We start from the raw sequence: 15,804 nt of genomic DNA on the forward strand, positions 1-15,804 counted from the left end.
TCTCCCTTGAGAGTCTCGGAAGTTCAAGGATATCAGACTTTTCACTTACCATCCCTCACTGGATGAGGCAGATTGCACAGGACGTGCATTTAAAACAGAATATAAAGGCCACTAAAGATATAAATGATCTATTTCCATACAATGGTCCCCAAGTTTCCAATGCAAACAGCTCTTCTTTCCCTCGCCATTAGTTAAAGAAAGATTGTAATGGGCTTTTATTCTGGAGACAGGTTCCACACAAAGGTAAAATTGGGCCAGGAACCTCAGCAAGTTTCTGGTTTGTTTTAAATCTCCCTCTTCATTTTCATCATCTTCTCTTTATTAAATACATTTCAAGTTCAACTGACTACTAACATTTGAGTCAGGCAAGTGGGAGTGTGAGCAGTTTTATTGTCTCAAGCTACGTGCAATGCAGCTTCATAAATTCTCAGAACACATGGGATTCCCTACCCCACTGCAGACCTGCAAATTCCTTCCCCATTAGAGGAGATGATGGCTAGAACTCCATGTAGTTTCACCATCCTCCCAGGAAAAAGCTGTGGGAGAGCAATGTGGCCTCTAGTGAGTTCATCTGCAGTGTTCTATTATTGTTGGCTACATAGTAATCCACGTCCAGATCTGTACAGCAACACTCCCCTACCCCTAGTGCAGAGTGAGCCCTGGAAAGAGACCACCAAATTATTAGAAACTATTACAAAGTCAGAATGCGAACACAAGGATACCTAAAACTAATCTACAGCATCAATCAGAAAAGATTACAATAAATTTGTGACTTCTTTTGATACACATTTGCAGAAAGTTGTATGTAGGATCCTAAGAGTAATGTTGTGCTGCTTCCTCAAAACTTGTTGATCAAAAATAGATTGCTCGGTATAAACTTCGATCAGTTAGGAATGAGAAATAGGATTTAAGTTAGATGTGTATTCAAGAACTAGTAATTACTCGAATATCAGATGTGCATTATCTCTGCCATGTGTTTCACAAAAAGTAGTCATTCAAAAGTGCTGGACTTGACGAAGAGCCCAAGGCTCTTAGAAGGTACTGAATAAATAATAAACTGAAAAAGTAAAAATAAGCCGCTCAAGTTTACTGTTGTTAAGAAAAGAAACAAGCTATTTACATAAGTTAAAAGGATCAGCAGCAATATTACCAACTCACAAACAATTCAAAACCCATCTTTATATTGCCCTAAAATGCAGGTGGCTCAAGTTGGGGATTGCAAAACCGTGTCAGAGGCTATGACACCTTTGCCCTTCCCATATTGCTAAATAAGAGGAGACTCTGCCTCGTTCCTGGATAGATTGGAGGGTGTCTCAGTATGGAAAAAGTCGAGAACCACTTCCCCCAAAGCTTTATGTCATGTATTTGTAAAAACATACCAGTGGGTCAAATTCTGCCCTGAGACTTCTCCTTCCTTCCTCCCCACCACCACCAATTTAGCTTAATATGTTTACCCGTTTTTAAGTGTTTACATAGCTTAGCTCTGTCAGTGAGGGAGACAGTTTATGTGAGAAACAAGGAGTGAAATCCTGGGGACTGCAAAGACTAATATTTTGCTGGACAGTTGTTCAATGCTAAGTAATATTCTTAAAGAGTACCAATCGAAGTTGGAATCTACTGAATTTATACCAAAAGACCTGTGTTGAGGAATTAAACACTTATTGCATAATAGTACCCGCAGAGATGTTAAAGGAAGAAAAAAAATAATGATGCAAGGCAGAGGAGAAAACTGCATACTGTGTAAGTTCTCTTTTTAAGCGCTGACTTGTTGCTGTAGTGCATATATAGTGAAGTACAACAGTCATTTTATATGCAATCAAATGGTATGTTTACTGTATGAAGGGAAGACTGGCAACCTGAAATTTAGTCAGTTTTTGAAAGCAAACTTGAAAGGACAGTCATTTTAAGTATTATAGCAGTCACGAAGTTCTTGTTTCAGTTTTAGTGCTTTTACCGATACAGTTTACAATTAAAAAGAAAAAAGTACTTCTTTCTTCATTGTTGTTGTCTAAAAGACCACACAAACCAGAGGGAGAACCAAGGAATATTTAAGTTTAGTAAGATGTTACTAGCCAGCTACTAGAAGGATCAGTGTTGAAATCTCAGGCTAAAATATAATCATCCATACAAAGTAGTTCATTTTTTGGTACAAAAACCAAGATTTCCACCATTGCTGTTACAAGTACAGTTTGGAACTAGCAAATAAGTAACAATGCAATCAGACAATGAACATTTATATCACTTGACAGCCTAGTGGACTGGTAATGCAGATAAATGTAAACTGATTCATCAGCGATGAGTGCACTAAAATAAATTAGAAAAACAAAAGTCCATTAAGTGAAAGCTGATACAATATATTGACAACAAAAGTGAATTCAAAATTATTGTACCAACAAGTCAGTGTGTAACTACATTGAAATAAAAGCAAACAAGATAACATGTTGCATTGCCAAAAGAACTGCGGACAAATTAAAGCCAGTGTTGGACACTAAACGAAGAGCTAGATAAGCTTTAAATAATACTGTTCACTTTATATGTGAAAATGACTGGGTGCAATGTAAAACAATTAAAATTATACCAAGTTTCAAGAATCGAAGTTAGACTACATCAAAACCAAAGGCAGGCAAGAATAGCAAGAAAGTCAAATTCACGGTCTTCCAATTCCCCAGTTTTTAACAAAAAAAGGTAATCGACAGATGGCAGTTACCCAGGAGAGTCAGTAAGAATTAATGAATTCATGAAAAGACTAGGTGCATACTAAACAAAAATTAAATGGGGACTGAGTAAATAACATGACCATTGAATGGAAAACAAAAGCAACACGCTCTATAACCCCCAGTAGCCTTTTCCTATTGCTAACACACTAAAAATAAAGTTCACTGGCCTTGTTAACTAAACACTTTATTTAGCTGCCAGTTTATCAAACCATTTGGGATATTATATATAGCGTCATGATTCTTTCATAAAATTTCTGGTACACTATTATGCAATATTGATCTATACAATATCGTAGAATCCAATTCAGATTGTATCAATCTATACAATATCCTAGAAACCAATGGGTTTCAAAATACAAATTTTCAGCAGAAAACAATGGAAAAAACAAGTTATTTTGTTGTCTCAAGGTGTCAGCTCTGTCACAAGCTTGCCTATACTGAATGAGTGGCAAAATGTTACTCTAAAAATACTTATGAATGGTTAGTTTGGAGACAACCTCACAGCTCTTCCTTATTTAAACCATAAACGTTAGCATACATCATTCATCTAAGTCAAAACAATAGCAGTCCACTCTCCATTCTGACTCTCTTATTCGGTCTAGAAAATGTTGGATGTAATTAACTAGACTGATACGTCCCACTTTAAAACCAAAGGAATCCAGCTACATCAAGAAAGCACAATGTCTTTATAAAAATGCCAGTTTAGTATCCCAAAAAACTCTTGCTTCTTCAGAGGACAAAAAGCCACGGTGGATCAACAGAACATAAGCATTATTTCAACCATTATTTGGTTTTCCCTTCACAAACCAAAAATCCCCATTTCTGAATTAGCACTTGAATATTATAAATTCATTTTCCCTATGCAGTATGTAAGTCTAATCAACATAATGTTCATAAATAACAGAAAGTCAACATGAACTCAGCAAATCTGAACATCTGCATTGTATTTTTATATCATTAAATTGGAAGCAGAATTTCAGGTTATCCGGCATACTAAAGGCAGACATTTTGTTTTGGATCTACAGATAACAAGACTTATTTTGGAAAAAGGCTTTTAAAAACAAAGACAAAAGCAGTTTTCTGAATATATTCTCATGAATAATATGAAGTGCAATGCAGATAGCAGGGATTAATTGAAATCCAAAAGCTGCTTACCAAGTACCCCAAGGCGATAGTTGACTGTGATGACTATCACATTGCCATAACTTGCCAGAACACTGCCATCATATAAATTTCCAGTGCCTTCCATGTAGGACCCTCCATGAATATACACCATCACTGGCTTAGGTCCCCCACTGTCCCGAATGTCTGGAAAAAATATTGAGAAACATTTTATCCCAAGAAAGTGGCAAAAAAAGATACATGCAATAATGTTTCTTAGTGAGGTTATTTTTCTTTTTCAGCATATGTCTCTCAAGCAACATGTATTAATTACTGGGCTGGGAGAGGGCACAAGTGTTTGTTTCCACACTTCATGCTTTGAACAGACTAATAAACCAAGAAACGTATGAAAACATATAATTTGGTCACTGAGTTTATTTAAACAGGTGAAATTTTCAACACCACTCATTTGGCCTAATTCTGCCCCCATGGAAGTTGATGGTAAACCGTCCACTGACTTAAGTAGGGGCAGAGTTAAGCCAAAGCTGAACTCTTCTGAAAATCCCACCCTACAGTTTTGTGCACATACTAACATACGTAGCTTGTTATTAAGATGAATTGGATCCGACCCCATATCTAAGTAGGTGAAGTCACGTATTATTTGCTGGTTTCTAACAAGATAAGAGAACTAACTTATAAAAGGAGTTGTGAACATGCATGAAGTTTTCGGTGTCAGAGTTATTCTGCTGTTGCTGGGGAAAACAGTTTGCATGCTTTAGACCTCAAATTGATACTACGTTGTGCCAGGGAAAGCCAGAAGGATAAGGATAAGAGGATACATAATTGAGAAAAAGAAAGTATAGATTGGCCAAGATTTTCAAACAGAGTTGCATGAAATTAGTTTCCTAAATACCTGAGTTTCCTAAATACATACCTGAGTATCTAAATAAGTGGCCTAATTTTCAAAAGTACTGAATTGGTATGGAACTTCAGGCATCTCTTTTTGAAAATATTGGCCTTTATGTTTCAGAAGACACTTCATTTCAAGTCTTGCCAATTTCCAAATGGTAATTTCTTTGGTTTTATAATCAGATTTTCCTTGGCAGGGGGAGGTGAGAAGAGAAAGAAAGAAAATAAAAAGCTGTCCTCTCCTCTGCTGCTGTAGGTGATAATGGGGAAACTCACTGCCTACACACAACTATTAGAGAGATAAGGTGAGGTATCTTGTACTGGACCAACTTCTGTTAGTGAGAGACAAAGCTTTCGAGCCTTACAGAGTTCTCTTATGAACAGTAGTTGGTCCAACAGAAGATATTACCTTGCCCACCCCGTCTCTCTAATATTCTGGGACAGACAGAGCCACAACTATACTGCATATACACCACTATGACTGTATGGGGAAACACTGAAATTGACTATATACAATATGCTGCATATTCACAAAGTAAATAAATTGGGGAAACGGGGAAAATTTTGTAACTCTCTAAACATTCATTTATACTAATATTAGATGGAACCTATAACAATAACAAGCCAAAACCGGAATGAAGTGTGATTTGTAAACTTGTGTGTGCACTTAAGTACAAATTTGGATCTCTGAAGTAGAGTCAAAAAATTTTCCTCCATGGTCCATTGTGGGGGAAGTCCATCCGACAAATTCAGCATTAAACATTCATTATGAAGTCACGCTACTGGCTATTCTATTAATAGCTATTGGCTATTATGAAGTCATATTACTTCAACTATTTGTTGAATTACAAATTTCATTTTAAAGATTCTTCTTAGTGGGTCCGATAGCCATGCTGAGCTTCTGTGGAGGATTTTTAATAAATGCCAGATTTGCCCCTTAACTGTTTAAACTTGATTAACCATCACTTTATCAGAAATGGAAGAAATAAAGTGACGTAAAAGTTTATAATTAAATTGTTATTGATACATGTTTGGATTAATGATATTTTGATCTGATCTGCTACTAGCTTGTCATTTTCCATTGCCCAAGAAAGCACACAACGTTGCATTCTAACATGTCTCCGAAGAGATTATGAAAATTAGCAGACTGAAGAGGATATTTAAAATACCAGAGTAAGAAAAGGGAGTTCTCTCAATGTCCTGGCATAAAATTTGCTTTCTCTATGAAAGATAACCGTGTTCATTACAACAATATTCATGTTTTCTCCCATCCATGCTCTGTTTAATATCAGTGTGGAAAAGGCTCTTAGATTTATGAGTTATTCCTTTAATTTTAGGCACACTCAATGAAGCAGCCTTCAATAAAATTCTTCATATTTTTATCTGGAATCACATCCCAAGTATGGCAAGGACAATGATGAGATCAGGCTGTTCAAACACAGGAGCTCCTTCATCTGTATTCAGTGACAATGGTCAACACAGATGTTTCTGTTTCTATAAGGGCAGCTATTGTTTAATTTTTGTGTTGTTTGTTTTGAAAAAAAAGTCAGTGCTCAAACTCCAGAAATGGGCTTTTCTATACTGCAAGTTCTAGAATAATCACTTATTTCAAAACCAAAAGGATGGTAAGAGGTGGCCCATGAAATAACCTGCCCTTCACCGAAGCACACAATAAATACTTTCCAATGTACTACTCTCAGAGTTTAAAGTTAAGAGGGCACATATCTTTTTCTGTCCAATGGAATTACATGCTTAGGTTTCAAACAGGGGTAGAGCAAAGTCCTTTCAGATTCATTAAAGCATTTATTTCAAATGGCTGTTTACACACAGCTTTTGCTTTCTATTTTTCTAGCCTGGATACAACTGAGGAAGCAATGATAAATTATTAATCTGAAATCACTAAATGACTGTTCACAGCAGAAACTGTACACTGTTAATTGTAGACTTGGAGGTAACACAGGAGGAGATTGTTTCAAATTCTTCTTTAATTAAAATTACATAGAATTAGAAGGCACCAACTGTGAACAGTAATGAAATCTTGGTAGTATTGTTCTGTTTATGTGGAAAATAATATTGGGGTATTTAGAGAAGAATGGGTGGCTTTTATCGGAAACAAACGATGAACTATACATTCATGAGCAAAGCAAAGTTCAAGGTCTAAAGAAAGGATTCTCTGATAAATTCAGCCGACATTATGCCTTTCTGTGATTTCCCTGTAAATATTATGCTTGAAAAGGTTAAGAACAGGCAAGCACTGCAAATTACTCTCCATTTATCTATATGCCACCATCAGATAAGACTAGATGCAATATAAATTTTCTCCACACTGCTTTGTCAAAGATCTCAACCTTGACTTAAGGGTAACCACTTCTTCTAGAAACTAAAGGTGGTGGTTGTGTGTGACTCACTCTCCGAAAGGGAAGTTTAACAGTGAACAAGACCGAGCCACACTTTTATCAAGCTCACCTGAGAGCAAACTCGAGATCCGCAGATGAAATACATACTAAGGCTCTAATCCTATATCAGGAGACAAGTTAGTTAATGGGAATCTGCACATGTGCAGAGTATGTGCCAGCAGATTAGAATGCAGAATCAGGTCCTTACTATGAATTGTAATTTAAAACAGACTAGAGACTGTTTAATTTTGAGGTCCAATATTGCATTTCATGTGAAGTCAGTGGGAACTTTGCCTGAACAGGATTTGGGTACTTTATCCACATCTGGGTGTTTTTGAGAGGTGTAAACATTAGGGATAGATGGGAGTTGTTTAAGTGGGACAAGAGAATATTAGGAACTAGAAGTTAATAATTGAACTGGTATGAAATTCAGAAAGCAGCAATGTAGGCTGTAGGAAGAATCACTTCTTAATGAGTTCCATTAGACCTTGAAATATGTGGCCAAGGAACCGGTGTAAGCTCCATTGTTTGAGACCTTTAAAAATGAGAGTGGACAAAGTACTAAAAATATTGTGTAAGGATAAATCTGTATTGGTATGAAGAAGGATTAAGGGTGGGATTTTCAAAAGTTTTGGATTGGAGTTAGGTGCCCAACTCCCACTGAAATCAAATAAGATTTGGGCACTTAACTCCCTCAGCTACTTTTGAAAATCCCATCTAAATGACCTGACAGGTGTTTTCCATCTCTAACCTCTGAGCCAATATCAACCCATTGTACCAGAGTATTGCAGTGTGGTCAGTAAACTTCATGGACATTAGAATATCTTCACTTTAACACATTGCAGTGTCTAGACAGAGGTCCAAATTCTACATTCAGGTATACCTTTGCAGCTTTCGTGAAATCAGAATTTGATTCTGAGTGACTCAGGGAATGGGTTTATCCACAGCGTACTCTGTTAAAGTCACCAGTGGTGGATTTGGCCACTAAGGGCCTGCTCCGTAACCCTTTCTCATGCTGAGTCATAGTTACTCATGTGAGTAGTCTCAGTGTGAATAAGGCCTGCAGAATCAGGTCACAAGTTTGGTATTTCTACCAGGAGTTTGGAGTTTCTGACAAGAAGTGTGAACATTTTCAAAAGAAATGTCTATGGGACATCTCCATTCAAAATCCTCCCTGACTTCAGGCATCTCACTCCCTTCATCTTTTATTCATACCTGTGTTTTGCCTTGATACCATGATTTATTTGGTCTTAAATTGCCAGCTGATAATGTCTAAGTAGACTGGAGTGGGTACGTCTGATATTTATCTTATTTATATAGCCTATGTAATTACATGCTCTTATTATGGTTTCCATCATTCTCCAACTCCCATTCCTTCTTAATGTTTGTTACAACCACTTGTTATCTCTGCTCTTAATTAGATTAAATCATTCATGGAAGAGGCTGTCTTATTCTGTGTTTCCAGAGTGCACACTGGAGCATCAATTCTGAATGGGGTTTTGGAGCACTACAGTAATGCATAAAGAACAAATAACTAATTTCAAAAATAAAGTTCATAAAGTTTCATTTGTTCCAAGGGTCCTTTTAAAAGTCTCACTTTGACACTATAGAGGTGTGTGACTTATTTACCATCTCAGGTCCATTTGGGTTGTGAACATGTTATTGTTGAAAACTGTTACGAAGATTTTACAAGCAAACTAGCTGCTCAGGAATCCATGTACTTCTTACTTAGCAAGATTCTACATATGTACTGTTTTAGCTATTCCAAAATCTTTTTCTAACAAATTTCGCATAATGGGAACATGGCACTAGTCAATGAAACTATTTTCACAGTTTAAAATCTTCTTTGAAGCCATTTTACTTTGAGTTCAGATCTATGAGACGCTAAATACATCTATAGTTATTTTAATAGTGTAAGCCACTGAAAATCTCAGTATGCAAACTTCCATTAAAAATAATCACATCTTTTAGATGAGTTGTCAAATTGAAGGCCTGACAGCTTGTGATCATTAAAGAACCTATTGCACTTTTCTTAAGAGTGGGAGTGTTTAATCCTAATCCTAATGTTCTGGCAAAATTCCACCTCCTCTAATTACATTCAGCCTAAATACCACCTCAAATTTTAGTTGAATGTAGTATTCTTCTTCAGCTCCTATCTTAAGCTTTTGGGTCGTTTCGCTGTACGCTGTTAAGCTGCTGGGTGCATTTCACCTGAGAGGTGGCTGCATTTAAGTGCTGGATGAAGTGATCCCTATATAGCAATTGCTGATTTTCAAATTGCTTTGATATCCTTCTTGTATGCACTGTATAAATGTAGCACTGTATAGATGTAAGAGATACAAAGTAGTATGAAATGCAAGAGTTGTAATTCTGATAGGTCTTTAATAGGTAAGCAGCAATATAAGGTTCTAATTAGAGAGGGACTCTGCAACCAAGTCAGTAATTTATAAACGACTCAAAGATGAAAGTACCGCAGAAACTGACAGAACCTTCACCATACTACCAATGGTTGGCAGGGATAGAATTATAATGGAACCCAATAGAGCTGCTTACGTTAAAAGGCTGTCAGAATTTTTACTACCTATATTTTGAAGTGTTAGCAACATCATTGTAAAAATTAAATGTAGGTTGAACAGAAGTTCTCAGAGGGGGAAAATATTCACTGAAAAATGTAACATGCAAATGAAGTTTTAACTCTGAAATTTTGATGCTCATGGAATGAGAAACTAATATGACAGTGTGAGCAGGCACTGTGCTGTCTGTGTGTATCAGTCAAAAAAATCTCCATCCTAAATTGCAACATTTATGCTTTTCCAGCCTGGCTGGGACTGTAATTATGCTGAAGCATGTGGTTGTTTTGTGATATAGACAAATGTGTACTACTATATACTGTTCTCTAAAGTCATATGGTTTGAGTCATAGCTACCCAAGAGACTGCCTATCTTCTTGGGCTGCCATGGCAACAGAGATCAGCTGAGAGAGTTGAGTTAGCAGTCCCCTAGCTTACTTTTAAAACATTAGGGGCTGGTCGAGGGCTCTTCACCAGAAATACACAGTCCTTGAATTCACTTCCCTTCTTGGTACAATAGAGCTTCAGTCTGTTGATTTTCAGAACAGGATGCAATGTCTCTCTCTTCTCCCAGACTTTGGAGAAAGTGGTGGAGAAGGGCTAGCTTTGGAGTCCTGGATTCCATTCCCTGCTCCCCCATAGACTTCCTGTGTCACCTCAGGCAAATCACTTAGCTTCTCCATGCCGTAGTTCCCCATCTGTAAAATGGGCAAGACACTTTTCTACCAGGGAGGTTGTGAGGATAAATACAGTAAAGATTTTGAGCTACTCTGATACCATGGTGATGAAGTGAGACAGAAACATAGGTGAGTTACAGAGTGTATGGGATTTCTGATGGATGAGAAGAGTCCATTGGTGACCGAGTTTTCATACGTTTGTACAGCACCTAGTACTCTGGGCCACAATTCCAGCTGAGGATATTACTAATAATTATTATAATGTATTTTACCAGAAGTGCCTAAAGGATAGGTACTTTTTAGAATAAATCCAAATTAAACTAAATTAATTTATGAACTAAACAAAAATAGGGGACTAGGATGAAAACATTCAAATCCTTTACATTTTTAACCCAAACCAGGTTTCCAGATCTGGGATGCTAGTTTATTCACTGCCTAAGAAACCCTTAGTTTAATGTTTGGTTTCAGAGTAACAGCCGTGTTAGTCTGTTTCGCAAAAAGAAAAGGAGTACTTGTAGCACCTTAGAGACTAACCAATTTATTTGAGCATTAATAAATTGGTTAGTCTCTAAGGTACCACTAGTGCTCCTTTTCTTTTTAGTTTAATGTTGTAACTACACTAGATTCTCACCCATTTGTCAGCAAAGGTTCAGATTCACTGATGCTACATGGATCACAGGTGTTTTTACAACGTCATGCACAGCTGTTGAGGTAGCTCAGTGGTAACACAAGTGCAGCTACCTAGTTGTTCAAAAACAGGCAAGAAAATGTCCAAGTGTAGACAAGGCAAGACTTTTAGTACAGCTCGTGTGAGACAGATGCTGGCCTGTTAAGACACAAAGGCTATACAGTTGCAAGAATGTAAACAAAATGGGAAAGCAAAGAAGTTTACATAACTTCTGATTTTGCACACATTTTACCCAGGACTTGAAAACACCTTCGTTTTTTAAACTGCAAATTTGCAGATCATTAGCCTGTAATGTGCACTAGTGCCTTTGGGTCTTCTGGAAACAAAAATGAAAAATGATCTCATTAAGGCTGGCCTAATGGTTGTAGCACATACAGAAGACCCAAATCTGATTACTAATCCCAGGCTCCTTTGTCCCTGGGCTGGCAATGATTGGGAATGCTGATGCTGTAGTAGTAATACATGGGACTGGGGATTATCTAATACTGTTTTATATTGAAATCTGCTGCTAATTAAAGTGAGAGACTGACTTCATAGGGAGTACTGTCCAGTCCCTTAAACCAGGTGGCTATGATCCAGGCTCTTGGTAAGTGCTCATTGAGCCTCTAAAGAAACATAGGCAAGGTCCTGTGCTCTTTGCAACACATTATACTTAATTATGTGGGAGGGACCGTACAATTACGGTCCCTCCCACATAATTAAGCAGATCTAGGGACGTGATCGTTCCCCTCTATTTGACATTGGTGAGGCCTCATCTGGAGTACTGTGTCCAGTTTTGGGCCCCACACTACAAGGAGGTTGTGGAGAAATTGGAGAGAGTCCAGTGAAGGGCAACAAAAATTATTAGGGGTCTGGAACACACGACTTATGAGGAGAGGCTGAGGGAACTGGGATTGTTTAGTCTATGGAAGAGAAGAATGAGGGGGCATTTGATAGCTGCTTTTAACTACCTGAAAGGTGGATCCAAAGAGGATGGATCTAGACTATTCTCAGTGATAGCAGATGACAGGACAAGGAGTAATGGTCTCAAGTTGCAGTGGGGGTGGTTTAGGTTGGATATTAGGAAAAACTTTTTCACTAGGAAGGTGGTGAAACACTGGAATGCGTTACCTAGGGAGGTGGTGGAATCCCCTTCTTTAGAAGTTTTTAAGGTCAGGCTTGACAAAGCCCTGTCTGGGATGATTTTAGTTGGGACTGGTCCTGCTCTGGGCAGGGGGTTGGACTAGATGGCCTCCAGAGATCCCTTCCAACTCTGTTATTCTATGAATTATGCAGCACAGCCCTCCTTGCCATGGCCAGCCCAAACTGAATAGGGTTTTTTGTGTAACTTATTTTTATATTTGCTTTTTGCTGCCCCTAAATGTTCAGTCCTCTGCAGATGTTTGCACTGACCACAAATAACTGTACTGCAGAATTTGTCAGGGGAAAGCTGGGGGTAAGGTTGGCATGTGGTTTGATATGTTGACGTCCTGGGTGGCTTTTTTGGAGGGTGAGGAAAAGGCAGTTCTTCTGTTTAGCGTTTGTTAAGGTGTTCAATAACGCCAGCCCAGACAACTGTAGATCTTTGTAATAGTAAAAACATAATGGACTGCATCCACTTGGTGAAGATCTGCTCAATTCCACTGAATTCAATGGAATGAGGCCAATATACTGCAGCTGAAAATCTGGCTAAAATTTTAGTGCCAGGCCTCTTGTCTGCGTGAGATTAGGTATATCTGAGTTTACATTTCTTGACATGATAATGTAGAAGGGAAGGGATTTTGTGCTTTTCTACTGCAAATTCAGTTGCTTGAGAGACACTTTATAAGAGTTTTCTAACATTTTTTCTTTATAAACACAATATTTTCTCTGTTTATCAAACTGAGATAAGTTGGTAAAAGAAACATCTTTGTATTTGGTGAAATATATAAATACAGAGGGTTAGAAAACATGCAAAAAGGTGTACAGAGAGACTTAAAAAAAGTGTTAGTTCAAATAGTATGGACAAAATTCAGTCAAAAGGTGGGATGAAACATATCAAAAGTCCATTTCAAGAAAACAAAACCCCTCATCTTTAAATATTGTTACTCATTTGCATAAAAATGTAAAACTTAACAACATTCTTTCTTTTAAAAGAATTAAATATATATATATATGTATATATATAAAAACAACAAGCAAGAAGACAAAACACATCAAAAATGGGAATAAAAAAAAATCTTCAAAAGACAAGAAGTTAAAAAAAAGAGGGGATAAAAAGATTTTCAGGGATCCTTGTCATGCAAATCAGTTTGGCGGCAAAAAAAAAAATACCTTCATCTTCAGCACCGTCATTATCACCTAAATCATCTGTCTGTTTCTTTGTAAGGGGACCTAGGATTGAGAATGGAGAAAATGGAGGAAAAAAAAAAGACAATTCAAGAATACACAAGACTGAGGGAAAAAAATAGTCAATATTAAATTCCCAAGGATGTTTCAAGAAAAACATTTGTGGGGAGGTTCAACACACATTTTTGTTTCATTTTTTTAAACTATATAGCAAAATCTCTCCTATAGGGTATGGCTATTAGAAACGTCTAGCAGGAGAGGCAAATAGTGCCTGATACTTTACATTAAAAAAAATAAAGAATTAAAGGAAATGTTTACTAAAAGCATACCCACCACAAATAACCAGAAACTATACTTATCTCCTTCATTCTTAAATTTGAACAGGTGGTGACAATAACAAACTAAAACCAAATTAGCTCTCATATTTGATGAAATAATGTTGCTGATAAATATTTTGACAATTAGTGAAGAGAAAATTTTCTGTGACAAGTGAAGTCAAATTTCTGAGTCCAACAATTTTAGCTCCTGCTTAAAAAGGACAAGAATGGATTTGGCTTTTTTGTTGTTGTTGTTGACGACTCATTGATTATATTCCAATTTAAATACAGCTGTGGACTGAAAATTCCCTGTAACCTTTCTTTGACCATCTGCTGATATATTTGTTAAAAAATATGAAAGTCCCGAAGTGGGCTTTAGAAACAACAGCTGAAATCTAGGCCCTACTTAAGTCAATGGGAGCTACATTTTCCATTGACTTCAGTGGGACTAGGATGTCACACAGTCTATACAAAAATAACATTTAAAACAGAGGCTATTCCAGTCTCAGCATAGGCAGGGCAACTAACATCCTACAATCAATACTAAGAATAATGGAATTAAGGTTTAATAATTCCATTCCATATTCCATGCCAACACAAGTACCATTAACATGTAAGGAGATTCATCATCTCTTGCAACAGAAAAAAAATTGCCCTTCTCTCTTAGCAAGTAATAAAAAATACAGCAGAAGAAAAGTCAAAGGCCGTAATGAAAATATTTCCATATATCATGTATTCCACACACTTATGCACAAACACAAGACAGTTGGAACTCAGTATTATCTTTCCTTTTTTCAGAGCTATCCAATTTCCATGACATTCTGTAATTTGCATGCAAAAAAAGCAATCAGTACAAACACAGGACTCAAGTTAAAAAACGCAGCCATGCACATAGTAGAAAACAAGAACTTTCTCATGCATAAAACAGACAAAAACAAGAATAAAGATGAAACGTGTGTCTCGATATCTATTGTACATGTAGGCAAGAGGCACGCATTAACTTTAAGCACATTGAACAATGAAGTAGTGTTAAAACATTTGTATTTTAAAAAGCTCCATCTACTTCTGTTATGTTACAGGATATTAGTAATTCAACATTAAGCCTGTAATCTGTACAAAGAACACTACAATTCTGCTTAGTGCACTTAAACAAAAAAAAATCTGAAAATGTTGTTTGTATTGAACCAGGTGCATATGTTTGACAACATAAATAATCCAGGATGTACCATTAAATTTTAGTTGTGAATTTTGAAACCGGACCACATAGTTGAAAACCACAGCTGAATACCTTAATTACTGCATCAGTCAGGAGAATAGTTTCAAGCTCATTCTAAATACAGAACACTGGAATTATACATCATAAATTCAACAACAGAATTTTACAATTACACCTGCAAGCAATCATTCTGTTTAATTCAGAACCTTGGTGAATGCAATAGCTCCTGCTAATGGAAATCCTCAATATAATCGCTACAAAATATGATATCTACATAATGTGACCCTATCTAAATGCAGGTAGCACCCTAATGATTTGCTGCTATCATTCTCACACCATAACTACTATACTCCCGAAAAAGGACAAAACCACTAAGTATAGCAAGGAAACTAGAAGATCATTCACTTAAAGGTATGTTTTCAGTAAAGCATACAGGGAAGAATGAACTATTACCAGTTCTAAGAGATATGCATATAGTAACCAGGAATGACATGTTACAGTTAAAAATATGTATTCTTTTTAAGGGTTTCTTGACGACGTTATGTTAAAAGGAGTGACCGACAGGCAAACCTAGAGACATCTGGAAAGACAAATGTCTCATGTATTTCTGTAAATAAATTGGGTAGAGGGAAAGTTCTCCTTCTCAGAAAATATTTAATTGCAAATTGAAAGATGACTAATCCCTTATTATAAGGCATGTCCCTCATATGGTACATTGTGTTTCATATTTGTCTAAAATCAATATAATCCCACATCTTAACAGCAGTCATACAAAGAATCAAACACTGTTATGTAAAGTTATGATCTTGTGCTGCAAAATGACACACAGTACAGCGAAACATGTCCCTTACAAATAAGCTTAGCCTCTATTTTTCAACAAGTTGTCTTTTGTTTCTTTGAAACGTAG

The 15,804-nt window shown here is 36.8% G+C and overlaps 1 protein-coding gene across 6 annotated transcripts in view; it reads right to left on the minus strand.

Moving 5' to 3' along the window:
• The window catches only part of NLGN1 (neuroligin 1), a 459,238-nt gene that overhangs the window by 273,708 nt on the left and 169,726 nt on the right, over positions 1 to 15,804 (minus strand). For 5 of the 6 annotated variants that reach the window (XM_073359359.2, XM_073359360.2, XM_073359356.2 and 2 more), the window contains 2 exons: positions 13,350 to 13,409; positions 3,873 to 4,025 (listed from right to left, as the gene is read on the minus strand). In XM_073359359.2, the coding sequence (XP_073215460.1) occupies positions 3,873 to 4,025; positions 13,350 to 13,409 (213 nt within the window). The remainder of the gene's footprint in view (positions 1 to 3,872; positions 4,026 to 13,349; positions 13,410 to 15,804) is intronic. The other variant, XM_073359363.2, reaches the window with a different exon arrangement.

The sequence above is a fragment of the Lepidochelys kempii genome, chromosome 9 (assembly GCF_965140285.1).
Source record: "Lepidochelys kempii isolate rLepKem1 chromosome 9, rLepKem1.hap1, whole genome shotgun sequence".
Classification (NCBI taxonomy): Eukaryota; Metazoa; Chordata; order Testudines; family Cheloniidae; genus Lepidochelys; species Lepidochelys kempii.